This window comes from Bidens hawaiensis, unplaced genomic scaffold (assembly GCF_021521415.1).
Source record: "Bidens hawaiensis isolate Kalapana, Puna unplaced genomic scaffold, B.hawaiensis_p1.1 tig00030915_1, whole genome shotgun sequence".
Taxonomy (NCBI): Eukaryota; Viridiplantae; Streptophyta; class Magnoliopsida; order Asterales; family Asteraceae; genus Bidens; species Bidens hawaiensis.
The window spans coordinates 11,733-33,980 of NW_027495183.1; the positions used below are offsets into that span (position 1 = coordinate 11,733).

Genomic DNA, 22,248 nt, shown 5'->3' on the forward strand with positions numbered 1-22,248 from the left:
ACAAGCAGGCACACAACTGACACAAACTTACAACATTTGTGCTTATATGACTCGTATATGTCGTAAATAGAGTATGTTGTATGGAAACTTTAAAAAATTTCTTAACTAAAACAATAGTCAAATAATATTTATAAATATACAATTATGTCTTACTGTATGCTGTTACTGTTGTACCCTATGTTTGAGTGTTTGTACCTTGATTTTCTTAGTTTACCTTTGCCAAGTGTCCCTGGTTTTCATTCGTGTCTCTAGCACACACATTTAATGGTCGGTCCTATCCAACATTTCGTGCAACATGTGAGGTTCTTGGGCTGCTAGGAGACGACAGAGAATGGTCATCCGCAATAGAAGAAGCATCATTTTGGGCTTTTGCATCAGAGCTGCGTACCCTTTTCACAAATATGCTTTTGTTTTGTGATATCTCAAACCCCGTTGAACTTTGGAACAAACATTGGAGAAAAATGGGAGACGACGGTCAACGCACATACTGCATTGTAAATGAAGACGACCTACACCAATACGTCCTATATCAGCTGGAATTCCTACTAAAGTCAACTCCTTCAGGAAAATCATTGAAAGAATATGGTCTGCCAATGCCAAATGCTAACATGTTAGAACGTCTTCGAAACAAACTTCTGATGGACGAAAAAAACTATGACAGAGATGCCTTGGCTACCGAACATATGTCTTCTTTACGACAACTTAATCAACAACAACGGTTGATATATGATCGTGTCATGCTTGCTATATCATCAGATCAACAGGCGTTATGCTTTGTATATGGCCATGGCGGAACGGGCAAAACATTCTTATGGACAACAATTATTGCTGCCCTATAACAGGGAAAATTGTTTTGGCTGTTGCTGCTTCTGGTATCGCCTCATTGTTACTGCCTTCAGGAAGGACAGCCCACTCTCGGTTTAAAATCCCATTAGACTTGACAGATCAATCAACATGTAACATAAAAAAGAACACACAACTTACACAATTGATGCACGAGACATCACTCATCATATGGGACGAGGCCCCTATGAATGACAAAAAGTGTTTTGAGACACTAGACAGGTCACTTAAAGACCTATTCAATAATACTCAACCATTTGGTGGCAGATCCGTATTACTTGGTGGCGATTTCAGGCAAACATTACCTATAATACCTAACGAACCAAAGACAACTATAGTGGCATCGTCATTGCCAAGGTCTCACATGTGGCCACATTTCCCCGTCTACAAGCTGACAGAGAACATGCGACTTCATAGACCAAACTTGACTACTGAACAAAAGAATGTCATCTCATCTTTTTCGTCATGGTTGGTTGCCATAGGAGACGGAAATATTGGAACTCCTGATCCCGCTGAACCAGAAAGTACCAAAAATCTTGAAATCCCTACCCAATATCTGGTACCCAACAATGAAAATGCATTAAAGGACCTAATCAAATTTATCTATGACGATGACACCTTACATAACCCATCAGCCGCAACATTATCATCCAAGTCTATCGTTTGTCCGAAAAACGAAACAGTACATTACCTAAACACATTCATACTCAATATAACTCCAGGAGCAACTAAAAAATACATCAGAAGCGACTCAATTGTTGTGCATCCAGGTGACCACAATGACAATGAATCCCTATACCCTGTTGAGTATCTAAATCTACTGGATATTAACAGTTTACCGCCACACATCCTAGAACTAAAAGTTGGCGCGCCAATAATACTTCTTAGGAACCTAAATCCTCTTGAGGGCTTATGTAATGACACAAGACTGATCATCACACAACTGCTGCCAACAATAGTAGAGACTCGCATTATGACAGGAAAGTTCATAGGCCGTCGCGTCTACCTTCTTAGGATAACACTTACTCATAAAGATAAAGAATTACCATTCGAAATGAAAAGAAAACAATATCCGATTAGACTTTGCTACGCAATGACGATAAACAAGAGCCAAGGACAATCACTAGACAAAATAGGCGTCTACCTACCACATCCAGTGTTTGCACACGGACAACTATACGTGGCATTGTCAAGGGCAACATCACCACAATCATTAAAAATTTTGATTGTTCCACAAGCCAATGAAAAGCCTCAAATCACCAAAAACGTTGTGTATTCCGACTTCCTAGATGAAATAAACGTCACATGCAACTAATAACATAAACTGTATAATAATGGCCACAGGTATACTCATAATATCTAGACCCCAAATCCAAGAAACCTATGGAACAAACACCAGGTACCAAGATTCATATAAAATCATATGTAATATGGTGTTCACCTTCATCACATTAGATTATGGGCAGGATTCTTTTCTCTTTAGGATACAATTTATAATATTTGATGACATTATGCTTTATGCTTCTGGATAATGATCTGGATTTCCGTATGTTCTGATTGTAACAGGTCTTCTGTTGCTACTGATTCTTGGTTACCGGAAGCCAAGTTGTTTACGGTACGTCGTTATATGTAGTTTGTTTTATTAGTCACATTTGTAGTTATAATTAATGTTTTACGAGAACGATCTAATGTGTTGATACATGCAGCTATGTCATCAATTTAGAGATTCACAATTAGTTACAGGTTAGTTTGATTGAAAAATTAGCCTGCCCCCCCCTAAAATATGATATCAAGGGCATTTTTGTCAAATCTACTTAAAAGAAATATTTGGTTGTTAAATTATTATTATCGCGTAATGTATCTGGTTAAGCCGGGTTGGGCAGTTGTCTATAGGTGCGAATATGAAAGTTTTTATAGTTTTGGTTTGTTTATTTTGAAGAGATTTTTGTCAAATCTACTTAAGCTGGGCTGGGTAGTTGTCGATAGGTGCGAATATGAACGTTTTTATACTTTTGTTTGTCTGTTTTGAAGAGGTTAGGCTGTTTGGTGATTGGTTAATATTGGTGAACTTGGGTTTAGAAAGTATGAAGTTATGTTATTTTGATTTTAGGAAGTATGTTATTTCGAGTTGTTTTAAATATGTCCTTTTCCTGCAAATTGTAGTATCATACCTAACCAATTTAAAAAACGACAGATCTAGAAGAAAAGACCCAAAACATGCAATGAAGAACATGGAGACACAAGCTTTTTTGGGAATATCACAACCAAATACATACTCCGCAACACAAGGACATATCTTTTTGCAATGTATACTGACTTAGAATGGTAGTAATATCACATGGTATGTGAATGCAGAAACCATAACTAACATGTAGAAGTAAAATATATGTTTTGGATATTAACTACCATGTATGTACATGTAGCATATATTAGCAACACTAATATGGACTGAACATAATACATTTGTACCCCAACATCCACCCGGCAACCCAGCTACGCCGCAACGCGGCGGGTGACACAACTAGTTTTATATAAAAGTGAGAAGTTAAAACTATTTTGTAAAAGTCATCGGTTAATATGATCATTTTGATGATTTTCCCATAAAAAAGACAATTTTTTTTTAAGATATTTTATATTATTTTCAATACTCGGTTTTTATGGTTGTAATAATAAAGCTTAATTGTAGTTTTTAAGTTTTTAATCATGGTAATATGGTATACAATAGGGGTGTGCGCGGTTCGGTTCAATTATTAGTATTAACTGAACCGTTAGTTTCAGTTAATAACCGATATCAAACACGAGCTAAATTTTTGCTTAAAAATACATGAAATGAATGTTTAAATACATGAAATGAAGGTATAAATATATGAAACTGAGATATTAGTACCTTAAATGAAAATATAAATACATGAAAATGATAGTACTACACTATTAATACGTATAATACATTAAATAGATGAAAAATGCTGGAAAATATGATAAAAATGAAGAGTTTGGTGCGCTTCAGTTATTTTGGTTTTCGGTTAATGATTCGTTTATTGTTCACCCCAATAACACAACAAACACTATGGATGCATTATGTATAAAAATAAAGGGTTTAAAACGCAACTTTATCCGACGTGGAAGAGGAAATCGTTTCTTCCTATATTTGCTTCACCATCATCTATTCGTCAGCCTCTTTCTCTCTAGTCAATATCTCCAAATCTCTCTGCTTTCTCTCTCTCTCTCTAGGGTTTCTTTCTACATTTTCAAAATTTGTTTCTCACTCCACCAGCTTCCCACCATGGCCGGAATCCGCCTGCCGCCGGACGACGCCGACGCCTCACAGACCACGAGGCAGCCGTTAACCGCCGATCTGATCTCCGATGACGACCGCTCTATTGCCGCTGACTCCTGGTCTATCAAAAGTGACTACGGTAGTACGCTTGACGAAGATCAGCGTCACGCTGACGCATCTGAGGCTCTTGCTGCCAGGAATCGTGCCGCCTCTGATTATAGGTTTCGCAACTCTTTACTGATTATTATTAGGAGATAGATTGTTTAGATCTCATTTTTGCCTTATTGCTCGATTAGGTTAATTGATATTGCTTTATGTAATGTATGTTAAGTGTAACTTAGTAAGTAAGTTAGGCGGATGTTACGGTTTCGATAACCGCTGATGGAGTGGATGTTATGCTGATTACCCTATTGGATTCAGACTAGGTTATTTGTAAGGGTGTCATTTTGTTTATTATGTTGAGTTTTAAGTGTGATTCATTATATTGGGGGAAATGTTAAGTGCCGTCTAATTGCTATTCAATTTTACAAATAGACATTACACATTTGATTTTTTAACTGTTTATTACATTAGTTAGTGATATTGTGTTGCTTAGAGTTTTTGGACACCTGTGATCACTGTTTATGCTGCAAGTGACTGGTACTGTATTTTTTTTGAATTTGTATCTTTGTGTTTGTAGTTCTGACAAGGAAGAGCCTGATGCTGAAGCAATTCCATCAATGCTAGGGTTCCAAAGTTACTGGGATACAGCATATGCGGATGAGTTGACAAATTTCCGTGAACATGGTCATGCTGGTGAAGTATGGTAAGTTGTTGAATGCTTTTATTTTTTTATCTTTAGTTTTGTTGATTGATTACCAGTTAGAGTGTTAGACATGTGTTTGGAACTTGGCTTTTACATTAACATAAAAAGTTGCTTCCCTTACTGAGTTACTGATCTAGAATGGGAATTTTTTCTGTTTTTTAGGTTTGGTGCTGATGTCATGGAAATGGTTGCTTCTTGGACAAAAGGCCTATGTGTTGACATTGCTCAAAAGCAAGTGCAAAATCATCATGACAATGACAACTCGGAGCTTGGCAGTGAAGGTGAAAGAGATCTAGCAGCTTGGACTGTACTTGATGTTGGAACTGGCAATGGACTGCTTCTTCAAGAGCTTGCGAAGCAGGGGTATATTTCTTTTCTCCTTTTTTTTCTTTTTTCTGTGTTCGTGTATTTTGGTTTCTTTTTATATGATTACGAAAGGATGAATAGTATGCAACTTTATGAAACACATAGTTGACATCTCATCACATCTCTGGTAATGATATCCATGGTTTAAAAAGGCTTTCCGAGGCGTTGAGGCTTAAGCCTCACTAGAAGTCGTGAAATACTAAATATGCCAAAATTTTATTTTCTGGACTTTTGTTTTACTTATTTGGTGCTTAGTGGACTTAATTAGTAGGCCAGCCCAACATTTACTGTTAGTGGACTTAATAAACATCGTCGTTTAACTGTATAATGGTTAGGGTTTAATTGGTGTGTCTCTTTTTACAACACCAAGCAACAGCAAGACAGACACAACAAAAAACTACTTTATGATGTTTGTTTTGTAATAAATTAGTGGTTGAACTATTTTATGATGTTTGTTTTATTACTAAATAAGGTTTTTTAATATTCATAATGTTTATTTTATGTTAAAGTGCGTTTTTATATATTATATATATTTTTTTAATAATGTTTCGAGGTTTACGCCTCGGTCCGCCACGAGGCTTACGCCTCGAGAGTCTGACGGAAAACGCCTCAGGCTCGTTTCCGCCTTTATAAACCTTGATGATATCATCTTCATGCAACTAGTTGAGCAGATTATGTGCACACCCCCTTGAGGACGATTGACAAATAAATATTTGCATACATCCTCTGTTGTTTGTGATGACTGATGACTATAAAGTTCATTTTGGTTTCTATATGCACATAGTTTCGGGTGAGCAATAAGCGAATCATTAACCAAGCCGAACCATAAACTGAACTGAAGTTAACCGAAAAACGGTTATCGTTTTGTTGTACCCTTGGTTAACTAACCAGAATTAACCAAACAATTCATATTTTCATATATTTTTAGCTTTTATACTTCCATATTATGTATTTGTACCCTTATTTTATGTATTTATATCTCTATTTCTTGTTTTTGTATCTTCATTTTCTGTATATATGCATTCAATTCATGTATTTCTAAGTAAAATTTATAGTTCAAGTTTGATTTTGATTATTAATGGAAATTAACCAAACCGAACCAAAAAACGTAACCCTAACCGAATAACCTGAACCAATTAACCGAAAACCTATTCGTTAATTTGGTTGAGGCTAATAACTGAACCGTACACACCCCTAATAAATATTGTAATCTATAGCTATAGCAGCTGCAGAAAATTGAAACAATTGATTTTGCAGATTATTTTCTCTTATTATTTTGGCATCTTTTTGGAAATATGTAGCTCTTAAAAGAAACTATTGCTTGTAGTTGTGAAGTGCGAACAGTTATGTTATCTTGACTGCTTTGTATTTAAATTATGCTTTCTTTCTTTTGGTATGATTGTATTAGCCCTGTGCATGCATACAGCTCAAAGTATGGAGCTTAACTTTTAGTGTGAATGATTATAGGTTCTCTGATCTAACTGGAACCGACTATAGTGAAGGAGCAATTGACCTTGCTCAAAGCCTTGCAGAACGTGATGGATTTGCTAGTATAAAGTTCTTGGTATGATGCAATACACTATTGTGATTCTTAGTTTAGTCTTTGCAGCAAGCAATTTTCATGTTGAATACTTGACTTCATGTTTCATGGGCCCTGGTATATAGCGATCAAGATGATTTGCATACAGCTTATCTGCATGAATGGTGCTTTTACGCAAGAGATTATTTTCGTTTACTTTTGTTTGCATGATTGAAGCTATATGTGATCATTTAAAGGTGTAAAGATGACAGGCCTAACATTCGAATAAAAAACGATTAATTGGTTTAAATGGGTCAACAACTAATGTGTTAATATGATTTCGAAATTAATATTATACTCAGTTTGTTTTCGATAGTGCAATTTAGGATCTTTTTAGTATTTGAAAACACTTGGTTACATCTAACATGTTTGACATGCTTTAATTTAGGTTAACTTTTAAACTTAACCCATCTAGCCTGTTGGTGATAAACTATAACCCACATCGACCCATCTTTTCATGAATGTGTCGAAGTTGCTACCTCTACCTTAGGAATCTAGGATCTTTTCATGTATTTGTGCTAAATCTTATGGCTATAGTGAGAAAGAAGCTGCTAACATGTTTTCTAGGTCAGTTGCTGTTTTTTCACAATGCTCACCAAAATAATATATTGTAATGTTGATACTCAATAGCTGTTTACATCCTGTTTGTGATATAATAGTGTTTTCCCTGGTGGTTCCTTTTTAATGTTAAATTGTTAATACATTTCTGACTCTTCTTTTCATTTGGTTCTTAGGTTGATGACATTCTTGAAACAAAGCTGGATAAAAAGTTTCAACTGGTAGTAGACAAAGGAACTTTGGACGCCATTGGACTGCATCCTGATGGTCCTGTTAAAAGGCCAGCTAATATAGTAATATTTGAGTTCCAAAGGTCAAAGTGACATGCTTATTTATATAAATTTTAATTGATTGCAGGATTATGTATTGGGAGTCCATCTCAAAACTTGTGGTTCCTGGTGGCCTTGTGGTAAACTTCTTTACTCAACATATATAGTGTGAGCTTCATTAAAGAACAATGAATTATTGCAAGAATAAAAAGAACAAATCTATGTCGTACGGTTTATCTTTTTTTAAATTATTACTTCTTACATGCAAATGTCTACGCTATATACATAAAAACCATCAAACTAATTAGTTTATATTTTTTTAAAATTATTTTTTTAAACATTTACCTACAGTCCTACACACATGGCTTGCGCATGTGCAGGTTTTATAAGTAAACGAAATTTGTTCTCTTTTTAATTGAATTTCAGGAGATACAAATAATCATTGCATTTCAACTATTTTTTAAGTGATTTATTTTGTTATTTTGGAGTTTCGGTTTGTGCAAAAAAACTGTGTTCAGAACCCTCCCCCTACGTATGTGCGCGCGTATGTCTGTGTGTGTGTGTAATATATTAATATATAGGCACACTTATTTATTAACCAACGATATGATGTGAACCACATAGTGCATGGCTTAAAAGATAACCAGAAGTAGTGGAAGGAGAAACAGAAGCGGTTATGTGACCGCTTTGTGTATTACATTCAAAGCAATATGTACAAATGCATTATGCGGTTCGGTTCTCATGGTTTTAACAATGTTTTTATTCTCTGCTTTAGGTGATTACCTCATGCAACAATACGAAAGATGAATTGGTGCAAGAAGTTGAAAACTTCAATCAAAGTAAAGCCATTACCGCCCAGGAGACTGGAGGATCAGATGCAAACACAAGCCCTACTATCTTTTCCTACTTGGATCACATACGTACCTACCCAACATTCGCGTTTGGAGGATCTGTTGGGTCCCGTGTCACCACCGTGGCGTTTGTGCGTAGCTAGATGGGTTATCTGGTTTGGTGTTTGTGTCTTTGGGTGTGTGTGTTTTGTGTGTTGCTCGGTAATTTGCTATTGCTGACTTGACTCGACTTGAGATGACATTTAAGTGACTGATGATACCTTCTGTTAGGAGAAGTGATATCTTAAACTGCATGAAACTAAAGGAAGTTGAAAAAAAAATCTGCATCTGGTTACCAAGTGCTAATTGTTTCGTTGTTTTAAGTACACGTGATTGGTTCCTTACGGAATTACCCCTCCAAGGCATCAACTAGGTTTGTCAAAAGGGGTGTGAACGTGCAAGAGATTTAAATTGTTTGTTTTCTCATTAATTATTTTCTTCCTATATCTTATATCTAGAGGTGCACAAACAGGGTATTTACAGGAATCGAAACCGGGAAGGGTTGGTCAACAAAAGTCAAAATCGGGCCGAGTGGTACCCGTTCCGGGTATTTGATCGGAAAATCCGGGCTTTTTCGAGTTTCGGGTAGGGTTGGGTCTGATCGGGTTTTCCGGGCTTTTTCGAGTTTCGGGTAGGGTTGGGTCGGGTTTTCACCAGGTATTGGTGGGCCACTTGGTCCGGGTCGGTTCCGGGGAGAAACCCAAAGCCTGGATTGTATCCGTGGGTAGGGTCGGGTTCGAAACTTGTTTTTTTCACCTCTATCTATAATATATATAAACGAAACTTTTAAAAGCTATCTAGTTGCTCTCTATATTCTTTCAAGCCACCGGATTGTATTATTTATTGTAAATTTTTAATCTTGTTATAATGGATTAGCTTTACTCGGTTTGGGTATATAAGCAAAGTCGACTTAGAGACTTGATGCATGTATCATAACAATCTGGGATTGAGATGGAAATCCTCATAGATATGTAAATGGTAAAAATATCTAACTTCTTGGTGGAAATCTTATTATGAATGCTCTTATGATTATTAGTATAAGAGTATTTGCATTGGGATCTTTATTTTCATTCATATATTTTAACCAAAAAAGAAAAACTTTTATCATCAAAATTGTTTTATCTATCAAAACCACTCATACCCAATTCCTTTTTTTTTTTTTTTGAACATACAAGCTTTCCTCCTACTATTTACATTATACCGCCAATGCCAGGAATCGAACCCTGGACCTCTCACCAAAAGGCCAAAGCCTTTACCATCCCACCAAAGTGGTGATGGCCACTCATACCCAATTCCTCAAATCTACTATTCAACCAAATCATTCTTTTTTATTTTTTATTACTTTTTATTTTATTCAACTCGGGAAAAAATATATATGGGATAAATTTGTGATAGAATAGTAATCCGTATATATATATAAATAATGCTCTACTTTCGAATCAGGTTCCCTATCTTTGTAATTTAGTTTAAGAAAAACATAGTTAAGAAAAACATAGTTAGCAGGAAACCCGCGCGATGCGGCGGCGGTGACAATTTACACCGATACTCGTTTTGGGTTAACTTTTCAATTCTCTCGTGATATATTTTATAGTAGTTATCAACACGCGCGCTTCAAAAGGAAAGAGCTCAATATGATTCAATTCGTTACATAGAGAAAAATTAAAATAAAAAATTAAAAGTAATGATTCGAACCAATACCTTCAAGAATGTTATATTGTATTTCTGAAACAAAGTCACAAATAGGCAACAAATGTTTCATGTTCACCCCGTAATTCCGTAAACATAAAAGTATTTATAATGTTTAAACACATTTACACAGGTTCAGATATTGAATATTTCGTTTGTTTGAATTTAAAGTTTTTTTTATAAAACCATAACCGAAATTCAAACTAAATGCAACTCGTTTTTATTTTGGTTAAAACCCAAACAACCTGAATATAACTGAAAATCCAAATTTGAATATATTCTAAAATAACCTACAGATTTATAACTTTGAATTAAATATAGCTACTATCTACTTCATAATTAACTCAATAGAAACAAATATATTTACAACATTTCATCAAAACTTATCCAAGTAAATACACACAACCTACAACACCATGACCCCCAACAAAACACAAGTACAAAGTTAAAAATTCCAGTTTCACACCAGTATACTTGTATTTATAAAAAAATAAACACAACCCGAAAGCCATGAACATACATCAAATGTCGATTGCACAACCTGCAGATAACTGGTCCGGGCTTCAAAATTGGCTCAAGCTTGGGCCTGGAATCGTTTAAGATACCTTCAGCACGTTGCACGGGACCATCGTTTGCTGAACATCTGATTGAAAAATTAGCAGTCTCACTCCACACATAAACTTGGCCAGTCACAAGTTTATGTTGAGCAGTTACCAATTTCATTCATGTTTGTTCGGTTTATTTATAGACCTACATTACATAATAGATAATGATAATCAGATTCAATACACCCAAACGCTATTATGGTCTCGGATAAACGCTCACCAACAATGAATCAGCTGAGGTTACAGTTCAAGATACCTAGTCAACTTAAGTGGAGGTGCACATTAAAACCGATTATCCTAAACCTACAACCCTTGGAATCAATATTATAAATCATAGGTTTGAGATCGGTTTATAATTCTAGACAATGTGTTTTGAGAGCGGAGTCTAGGAAGGTTGCTAAGCATGAGACATCGTGTTTGGAGAATCAGCACGTGTTCATTCCATTTGCCTTCGACACTTTTGGATCCCTAGCTCCCGAGGCGGTTCGCCTCTTGGAGCGGGTGCAGAAGGTGGTCCACAGTGACTCGCAGAGCCCGAGGAACCAAGGATTTATATTTAGTAGAATTGGCTTTGCGATTCAAAAGGGGATAGCGGCGCAGCTTGTTGCTCGCTTACCCATTATCCAGATGTAGTTCGGTTTGTGTTATATATAAAAGGATCAATATGCATTAGTCATCAAAAAAAAATTGACAACCCAATCAAGACATTAGTAAAAAAAAAAAAGACAATGAAATCGCTCCCAAACCGGCTAATTCGAACCAAAACCAATCAATAAATTAATAAAAAACTAATCGATCAAGAAACCGCTTTCAATTCAAACCAAAACTGGTTTCATTGGAAAAATAACAAATATCCACATTTTAATTGTGTGATGCTTATACCCTTCTTCAAAACTTTCATAAAAAATATAAGGGTATAATGAATATACTAAAATTTTTATTTAACTAAGTGTGCGAAAAAGCAACCCTCCTTGAACAAAACCACCCATGAAGGCACTTCCATTACTCGAGTTTCTATCATCATTGAATATAGGAAAAATTATATGCTCTGCTTTTGTAAACTGCTTACAAGAAATATGAGAAACTTGAGATGACAAATGAACTATTTAATTTAGCCAAATGTATTCTTCCAATAATAGTAGTTTTTTTTTTCTTTTTAAACTAATTTAGGAGCCTTCGTGTGTTAGAAATATAACTTACATGTAACGTACTAACCTGTACATTTCCCTGATAATAGACTTTGGGACATGGTCAAATGCACATTGCCTATGCAATTGTCCAAAAAATAACTCGGTCAAACCCCGGTGATAAAGCTTGAAAGGCGTACTTGCTTTAACAACGGAAAGAGGTTCCTTCAGCGGTTCAGCTTTAGGTCTCGGTCCAGGTGCTTTTCATGATTGTGGTGTTTGATTGGGCACGGGCGTTCCTGTCCTTACTTAGAGGTCAAGTTGCCACCTGTCTTTCGAAGGGGGATTTCCCAGCCTATCTCGGTATATGTTACCGAAAGAAGGAAGAAGAATCTAATGATTTCCCTAATTCTGTGAGAAAGAAAAACTAGTTTGTTAGAGCTGGGGCAGAGAAGCAATCAACAGAATGGGTCCCTGTTGTTCCCTTTTTTATAGAAAATAACCTACACCAACATGTATAAAATTTTCAGTTCATACAAAGGGGTGTTTGGGATTCTTTATTTTACCTCCTTATAGCTTATAGGTTATAATTTTATAAGGTGTTTGAGAAATTTAGGTTTTGTGAGTGTATATGTCATAAGTTATAATTTTGTAACTTATAACTTATAAGGAGGTAAAATAAGGAATCTCAAACACCCCCAAAAATATTCAAAAGAGAATGAAACTTTAAAAGTTACAAGAATAAAAAAGTGTTATGATATTTCTTAGCCCTTCTACGGTTTAATTATCTAAACCATTATTTTCAACACGAATCTATTTTAGTTGAAACCCGTTTGGACCCAGAACTCATTTTTCTTAGAACCCTTAATAAAATAACACCTTTGAAAGTATGTCAAAATAACACATTTAATAATTAAAACACACCTGCATGTGCACGCACGAGTGTGTTTTGATACTAAAAACTAAAGCATTACCTAAGTAAAAATTGTCAATATGTCTAAGCAGGTTTTTGTCAAGTTGAAGCCAACAACCTGCGAGCACGGCCGTTAACACACCGAGTTAAAAGTGGCACATAGTTCAATTCTAAAACATAAGCCCCCTAAATCAAGATAAGACAGCTAACAGCAATACATGTTACGAAAAATAAATAAAAATCTTCAAAGTAAAAAAAATTACCAGTTATACACTTGAAAGATTTGTGGATTATCTTGCAACATTAAACGAAAAGCTTGAAACAGTTAACTGTTTTCGCTTATCTTAGTATGGTCGCAGAATTCATATTGAGCGAATTTTTGTAGATGAAATGATTTTTGAGATAACATCCTGAGCAGATAAATGACAATTATTCAAAAGCAATGTTCAGAGTAGGTGTTCCTATTTTTAGTAAATGAAATGATTTTAGAGGTAACATCCTGAGAACATAAATGACAATTATTCAAAGCATGTTTATAGTATGAGTTACTATTTTAATTAAATGAAACACACCTTTCTCGGGTTAACAGTAACCATTTGTGGCGTAAAACTTCCACCAGATTTAATCTTGTCACCTACAGTTTCAAGTATTAATATTTTTACATAAGTTGATACAAATCATACAAAATGAAATGTACTGAGCACACCATTTGGGTTGCAAAATATGATTGGTTGACTATTAGTCAACACATAGAGTCTCAATTTTAAACATTAGTATAACTTTGACCTCAAATAATCGTTACATTAACTCATAGCATGTAAAACATTTCAAATCAAACTCTTGATGATAAATTTATAAATTATAAAGAGAAAACATATTTTAAAATCTAGGTTTACAAAAGGCACTAAATAAAATTATACTATAATATGCAAAATCAACCAACATCAAGTATTACACCAAAAGAATATGAAGAGAAGAACATAATACATTGCCAGGTGAAGGTTTGTAGCCATTCCAAAACACATATGTAAAACCTCCTTGATCTAGGGTTTTTCCATATATGAAAGAAAATGGAAGAGAGAAGAGGCGCCGCTTGAATACCAAGAATCTGCCATTTTGAAGACATGGGCGGGAATCAAATATTTGGGGTTCTCAAAATCTAAGATTCATAAGGATGCTTGAGAGAGTTGTACATAGGGCTTGTTAACTTGTAAAACTCTTAAATTTAAGAGTTTTTTTTTGATGAAATTACCTTTTTGTCTTCCCATATGTATTTTAATATAGTATAGATATATATATTATTGTGGTTATCAATACCAAATATAGTTAGGCTTTTTCTCCAAGTTATCTTCTCCTATATATGCATATCATTGTATCATATTGTATGACACACCTATTAATGAAATCATCATCTTTCTCCCTACATCTCTTTCTCACATGTTTGGCTATTAGCCTTGTTTCACAACACGTTATCAGCACGAGTTGCTCAGCTCGTTTTTTTACTCCCTACCTTTGGTCAAAACCCCCATTGAAATACCACGAAAAGGAGAAGATGGAAGTCAATTATTAGCTTGCCAAAAAGCTAGGGATGAAGCAGTCGTCTCAGCCAAACGAGTTCTTCATTCATAATTCAGGTAACAAAGACTAGCCCTTGTATTTTATGTTTACACTCATATACGCACGTCTTTGATTTATAAGAGGCACGTTTTTGAGTTATAAGTGGATTAAATTATGTTTCTATTAAACTAACTGGAAATAAAAACAATTAATATTTTTTCATAAAACAATAATTAATGGTTGAAAAAAGTCAGAAAGCTAAAGTACCTCATTCTTTTTCGATATTATTTTTTACACCGACTAGGATAAGGGGAGTCGGTCGATATAGGGTAGTAATCTGATTTTTGATAAGTCAAATATCATTGGTTTATGAATTTTTTTCACATATATAATTGGTTTATGAAAAAATTATTCATGGATCTAGTAACATGTTGTTAATTAATATGCATACAAGAATGGTTTAATTGTATCAAAATTTAATTATTCTTTTGTAAAGTTTTTTGAAATTTCTACCAGGTAAGTTTGTGAATTTTATATTAGGTTCAAAAAAATAAAAAGATAGTTAACTTTCAAATTGAAAATAGAGATTCCAATAGTCATTATATGTATATGCTTACTTAAAAGAAAATACTTTCAGTTCATGCTATATAATTTGTAAAACTATATAATTTCTTTTAATAATCTTTATAATATTTTACTGTCAAGATATCTATAATATTATTATGGTTGTTAAGATGTATGGCATCATCATGTTGTTAATTTACACTAATAAGCTTGATGTCTTGACAAAATAGTTTCTTATAATTAGTAAAATATACTTTTACGGCTATGAATTACAGCCTAGATTAATCTTTAACAATGGAGATTTACATGGAAGGTTCTTTTAGATGAACTTCCTAATGGTTGAAAGCTTGAAAGGAACTTATCATCAACATTTTTTAATCATTTAATCATTTAATTCATTTGCATCAAAGATTGCTTTACAATTTAATGGTAACAATTTTTTACATACAAAGTTGCCAAATTAATTAAAACTTTCCGTAATATATATTTATGGTGAGGTTCATAATAATTTTGTCTAGTTTTAAACGAATCATTGTTTTAAACTAAATTCTTGTTTTTTAAAATAACTACATAAAATTATTAATATATGTATATCGTGGATATACAAATTAGTAATAACGTTATTTTATTTCCACTGTATATGGATATATACATTTTATAATTTTAGCTTCATCGTATATATTTGAAACGTATATATATGATAAAAAATACATTTGTAACATTGAGATTTTCAGGAGAATGAAAAGGAATGATGTATTATTAGGAAAATAAAGGTTTTTAACTCATAGTAAAGTATTTGTTATAACATTAAAGGAATTCATTGAGATATTTGTTTTTGTTTCAAAGTATAGTGAAATATTTAATTGCAACATATATACGTGTGAATGCTTATGTTACGATACGGAGATACATGACTTATATATTTGTTTGTAATGGGTGAAAAACAAACATCTTGTTTCACAAAGTTTTAATGAAACGGTTTATATAGAGACATGTTATGACGTTGTATATCTATATTACATTATAATAAATATAAGCGACCATTCAGCTTCCTGCTTTCTCTCTCATAAGACGGCACAATATTTATGAGAGTTCACCGCCGGTCATGTTTCAGGCGAGAATCAATTTCTCTCTGGTCTCCATTAATTGCAATCGTTACAATCACCCTCATTATATTATTTGTTATTCTCATACTTCAGTTTTAGGGCTGGAGTCATTATTGTGCATCATCTGGTGACTTCAATTGAATTAAACACCATTCATTGCTATTATGCAGATGATCCCTTGAGTTGTCCCTTCCTCCACTAGCATATATCCCGACAGTTAGGGCTGTCACTTTTACCCGAAACCCGAAACCCAACCCGAGAAAACATGTACCCGAACCCGAACTAACCCGACCTAAAAAACCCAAACCCGAACCCGAACTGAAGTAATTTGGGTTGGTTCTCGGGTTTGATTTATAAATTTCGGATCAACCCGAATAAACTTTTAGTTTTGAAATTAAATATATTTTTAGGTATAATAGGCTTAGTCTTAGCAACTAATTTTATCAAAATATGGTCCTAATCGATTGTTATCATTACAACTATTATAGATCGACTGTTTATTGTTAATTTATGTTTTCTGTTTATTACTAATAGTAACCGTAATCGAACAACCAAATCACGTACGATTGAAGACGATTATTATTCGAGTTAGTTTTACTCTTCTTTTGGATTGTTTTATTAAGTTATGTTGGTTTATTATTTGATTATTTTCTTACGAGCAAAGAATAATATATTGTTTTAGTTTTAGCATTGTAGTTTTAAAAAAAATATTTTTTGTTTTGTTTTCTAGGATACTCGAAACCCAATTAACCCAACCCGAAAAAACCCGAACCCGAATTAACGGAACCCAAAAAACCCGTGAGAGATACGGGTTAGGTTTCGGGTCAAGATTTAAAACTTTGAAACCCGAAGAACCCGACCCGAAAAACCCGAAACCTGAAAAACAAACCCGAAGAACACCCCTACCGACAGTTTTCCTGAACTCAAGCAGCGGAGAGACCCTTCCCAATTCCAAATCCTCGAGATCTCCTCCTTTGCCTAGGTATAACAACAATTTCGTTTGATTGTTAATTGGTAATGACAGTTCCGACTTCATAAGTTAAGATTGTGGGTTTTTTTTATTTTGTTGAAGCTAATTATAATTTCTTGATTCCTGCCCTTAACAGCAAATTCTAAGGCTCAATTGACTAATTCATACTTGTCATTGACTATTGTTCATGTATTGATTGGTAAGTTCTTCTTCTTTTATTTTTAAATAATTGTTTTTTGCTGATTTGAAACAAATTGTTACGAATTGAATACAAGAAAGACCTTTTATTTATATAGTAGCTTGCATTGTCTGATTAAGTTCATAAAGGTTGTTTCTTTTTTTTTTAAAAAAAAATAAGATTTTGGGTGTTTGGATACACATAATTTATGTTAAGGATAAAGTTAGAAGATGTCGGGAGATCAACACTCATGAGAGATAAAGTTTCCTTTGATTGATGAATCCGATATCAGGCCTTAAAGGCTTCCCGGCTGCTTCAAATGATGCGACTTTAAAAGAAATCAGTCTTTCTCAACAGTTAAATGCTATAGCTTTTAGTTTGTATATAGTTTTAAAGATATTGAAATAACAGATTGAACATGTTCATCTACACATAAATTTTATATGCACAATTCTTGTGATTTGTTATGGAATTGTTACATGATGGAAATAATTTGATATCTTTTTGGTTTGATAGATAAAAAGAATGGTCCAAAAGCGGTCAAGATTTACAAATAATAAGTGCGGGAAACATTTTAGAGAATAACAGAACGGTAGCTGAACGCATGAGTCCATTGTATGATAGAGCTGGTGGAGTTTCAACTATGCATGTTCTTGTTAGTCAACTACCTCAACAAAAAGGTACAAATCATATTTTTAAAGAAATATTGCAAAAAAAGACGTTTGTTTAACACTTTTTGGAGTGCAAGTATAATTTAGGAGATGATCCCTTAATTTTCATTGATGAATTTAAAATAATTTGGGTGTTTTTTTAGGTTATAGGATACTATGACACAGATGTTGCAGAGTATATATACAAAAAGAAGCCTACATTGAGTTCATTGGTTAATTACTTCTGCAAAGATCTCACTACAACATGTAGTACTAAGCCACCGCCTGTCCCTAAGGTAAATCCATTATCTCACTCGTGACATAAAGCTTCATTCTCTTCTAATTAATCAAACGTTTTTGGTCTTTTTGAGTTGTTTTAATTACTAAAAATTACTAAAATGCTTTTAAAGACTCCCATATTTCACATTTTATTCTACTAAAAGCTTCGAATACATTTTCTTTTTTACCGTGTAAACTTTTCAGGGTCGGTAGCCGGGTGAAACTTTTGTCCCAAAGTCCGCAAAAGAGGCTGAAATGGAAAAGATGTTAAAATCAATGGAGGGTATGCCAGGAGCACCTGGCATGAAAATGTATTCAAGAGAAGAACTCATGAGTGGAAAAGGCTTAGACGATGTTGACGATGATGACGAACCATCAATCCCTTCGAATTTGGTAAGAACTTAGGTATTTTATATTCTTATAACTGAATAAAAAAACATTTTTTAAACTAAAATGTGTAAGGTGTACTTAGGTGCCATCTCATATTAATTGTCATATGTTCCTTTGTTTAATAAACGAACAAATATCAATATTTTTTGTTGTTCATTTAATTAAACAAATGAACATGAAAACACATTTTGGTCGTTCTACGTTCATGAAATTTCGTTTAAATTTTACGTAGTTATATATATATTTGAAGAGCAAGAACGGGTGGCGTAGATAAGGAAGAAGATATAAACCATAAACAAGAATAAAAAAGACATCGGCGTGAAAATAAAAACAAAAATACTATTTTTGGCACCCGAAACAACTTTTTTGATGAGACTCGTTTGAGAAGAGGCGAGAGGAGGGCTGGTAAAGGTTAAAACAGACAATAAATAATAATGTATATAAACAATAAGACAATTTGGACACGTTAAAACGGACCGGTTTGGCTTCGCTCGATTCACTTGTCTAAATTTTTATCAAACTTCTTCATATATGAACTGAATTAATGGGTTCTTGAGTTATGCTAACAAACCCATGTGTGTTTATGTATGCATGTGTATTTGTCAAATATGTATGTATGCATATGCATGTATCTGTTTGTGTGTATTTGCATCGCATGCTTTCAAAGTTCCATAATAAAAGTTTTGCTAGAATAAGATCCAATTCTTAATTTGTTATAAAAATCGGGAAATTAATATAATAAACCTTCAGCCATTATCGAATTTATTTTTCAATTTTGTATAAATTGGTTTTATTGTGTCGGTAACGTTTTGGGTGTTTCTATCTTTTGTTGAATTTTTGCACCAATCGATTTACTTAGTCGTTGCAGGTTAACTTAGGAATACTTTAGGAGCGAATACTTTAGGAGCAGCTAGAAAAGGATGATATCATGATAGCAATGGACAATTGGTAAACCTATAATTTTTGTTGTTTAATAGTTAATTTTTTTAGTTATTTATTTTGTTAGTAACATGTATGTTGAAAATTAACATTTAGCATCATAAAAATATTCATTGTAGAATCAATAACATTCTTCAATTGAATGGTCCTATATATGGTACTTATGCCATATTGCTCTCCCAAAAATTCTTTATGAAGTCCAAAAGGCTTCACCATTTTTTAATATATACTATACACATAGTAGAAGTTGATTTTTAAAGATATACAATCTGCATTTAACAAAAGTTGACCCGTTACCGTATCATATGCAACAGATCAGATTATTCAGTATTAGGGTTGCATTATGTAAGGCAACAAGTCATATTTGGTTAATTGCAGCTACTAAATCGTATTCCACTCATGGCAAAATTTAAAAAAAGTTATATTTCCAGCCATTAAATGGTTAAATGATGTATATTCTATCAAAAAGTTGTCATGGTTTTTGCGTTAAATGATTAAAAACTACATCTTTTATCACAGGTGAGACACGACAAGAATGGTGTATACGAAGCCATAGGCGTGGGCTCACTTTACGACTATGAGATACAAGGTTTGAAAGCCCCTTTGCTCAAGCTAAGTTCTTTATTGTTAGGCACCAAAATTTACATCAGATAGGATTAAAAATATATATTATATGTCTAGGTGTAATATTTTAACTTCAAATAAATGGAAAATTATATACCGAAAACTTCATATGCTAAAGTACTTTCTTTTTAGCTAGATATCCTATTACAATAATCTCAAATATTCATATCAGGTTTTTATTTCAACACAAACAAAAGGATGTGGATGGAGATCGTGATCGATCTAGCTTCGTAAGACTTGTAGCAAGTGCTACATTTGAAGGATGAAATAAGTTGTTTGTGATACTACTGTTAAGTGAACACTCTTTGGCATGTTGATAACGGGCCCAAATCGGTTAAAGGGGCTTGCATGGCCTCTAACCAAGACCTACTCATCATTCATTTTCATTTTTTTAAATTTTTCATTACCTCTTTTGAGCCAATAAAGTTGTTAAAATTGGCTGTCATATCCAATGAAGACGTTGGACATGGATGCTGTCATATCTGACATCATTGACCACAGTCACCCGTGTGTATTCTAAATGCTCCGTTGAATTTGCAAAATTGCATCTATTTTGATGTATGTTTGTTGGAAATAAGGAAACATTCTTTTGTAAACAAATGGTAGATGCAATCCATTGCTTGTTAGCCCTCATGTTTATCTTGTGTTGTAAGTTTCAACATATTGAGTTGCTAAAAATGAATATTTTATTTGGGGCTTAAAGGTTTACATAATGGTATGATTTCATGAATTTTATTTTGAATTTTCCTTAAGAATATCTAAAAATGGTTCGGTATAATGAGGTTTTAGTTTTGAACCTGATGACTTATCGTTTCCGTTGTTGTTCTACCCAATGTTACTCATCTGCAACCACCATGGTATGTAACGTACTAAGTTTAGAATTAAGAAATCTTAACATTTCCCAAATTTAAGTTACATATAGTGACATTCATTATAATTTATGTATGTGCATGATGCGAGTGAATTCACTAGAGAAAATACAAACTATTTTGTGCCAATCTTTATTGGGTGGATCCCATACTTAGGACTTTTTAGTCCTCTAATCTCCTGCAATTTAAGTAAAAATTAGAGCGACCTACTACTGGCCAAACTCCTGTTGTGCCCCCGCTGCAACGCGCCCACCTCCTATTTGAGTCAGGCTGGAAAGAATGCCCGCCAAGATTGTAAAATATAAATTAATGGTATATGTTGTATTCAATGTGCTATCATATACATATTAAATAGATCGGTGATAATACTGAAGAATGCTATATGATCAAATATGTGGTTTTGTATCACCGTTACAAAAGATTATAAGCACGTTTGATATGTCATATTTTTAAATCTCATAATTGAAGGTTATATAATATTAGCATGATAAATCTTACATGACTCATTCATGTATTACTTCTTAATATTTGTTATATAAAGAGAAGATTAGTTATGAGGAAAAACTGGACAAGACCATTTCTCATTTTTAAAACCTCAAATATTTTCACGAAGTAGCATACATTAAAGTGTATGAAATGTGTTAAGTGATTTAGTATTCATGACTGAGAAAGTTATGAATAAACCATGGAAACTGTTTGGTTTTATACCATTCCTGAAGTGAATTTAACAACGTATTTATCATTGCAATCATAGACATAATTGAGAAAATTGTAATGGTGATTATATTAATAATCAGATCGATCATCAAATTATAATGATGCCCATGCTAATAATGAGATCGACCACCACATGTGGCAAAGAGATTGATCATATATGAGAACCAAATCTGGAAATACAAAAGTGAAATCACATGATCGTTTGAAACGATAATACAATATTCACTCATATTTACAATCTTGTACAAAAGAAGCATGATACATATACGATCATAAACCTGAAGTTTATGGATGATTATCTTATGACGTGATCGGTTAGACCACACCGAGTCAATGATGTGAAATTTATTGAGGAACCAAAAGATTCTTCATAATAATTATACATGTAATATTGCTCTCAAGGGAAATTATTTATTTACCAACTGAAGGAGGGTGTGAATCCCTAGATGTTATGGAATTCAAAAAAAGGATACACATATCCTAACAT

General features: G+C 33.6%; 2 protein-coding genes across 2 annotated transcripts; both read left to right on the forward strand.

The window, feature by feature from the left end:
- The first annotated feature begins 461 nt into the window (after nucleotides 1-461).
- Nucleotides 462-2,158, forward strand: LOC143581416 (uncharacterized). Its single transcript, XM_077064208.1, has 2 exons — nucleotides 462-798; nucleotides 843-2,158. Exons 1-2 carry the CDS (start codon nucleotides 462-464, stop codon nucleotides 2,156-2,158), a joined length of 1,653 nt encoding a protein of 550 aa, XP_076920323.1.
- A 1,824-nt stretch (nucleotides 2,159-3,982) lies between these two features.
- Nucleotides 3,983-8,871, forward strand: LOC143581410 (uncharacterized). The gene is made up of 7 exons (XM_077064202.1): nucleotides 3,983-4,341; nucleotides 4,800-4,925; nucleotides 5,088-5,288; nucleotides 6,759-6,855; nucleotides 7,605-7,708; nucleotides 7,786-7,837; nucleotides 8,473-8,871. Exons 1-7 carry the CDS (start codon nucleotides 4,127-4,129, stop codon nucleotides 8,689-8,691), a joined length of 1,014 nt encoding a protein of 337 aa, XP_076920317.1. The 5' UTR covers nucleotides 3,983-4,126; the 3' UTR covers nucleotides 8,692-8,871.
- The last annotated feature ends 13,377 nt before the right edge of the window (nucleotides 8,872-22,248 follow it).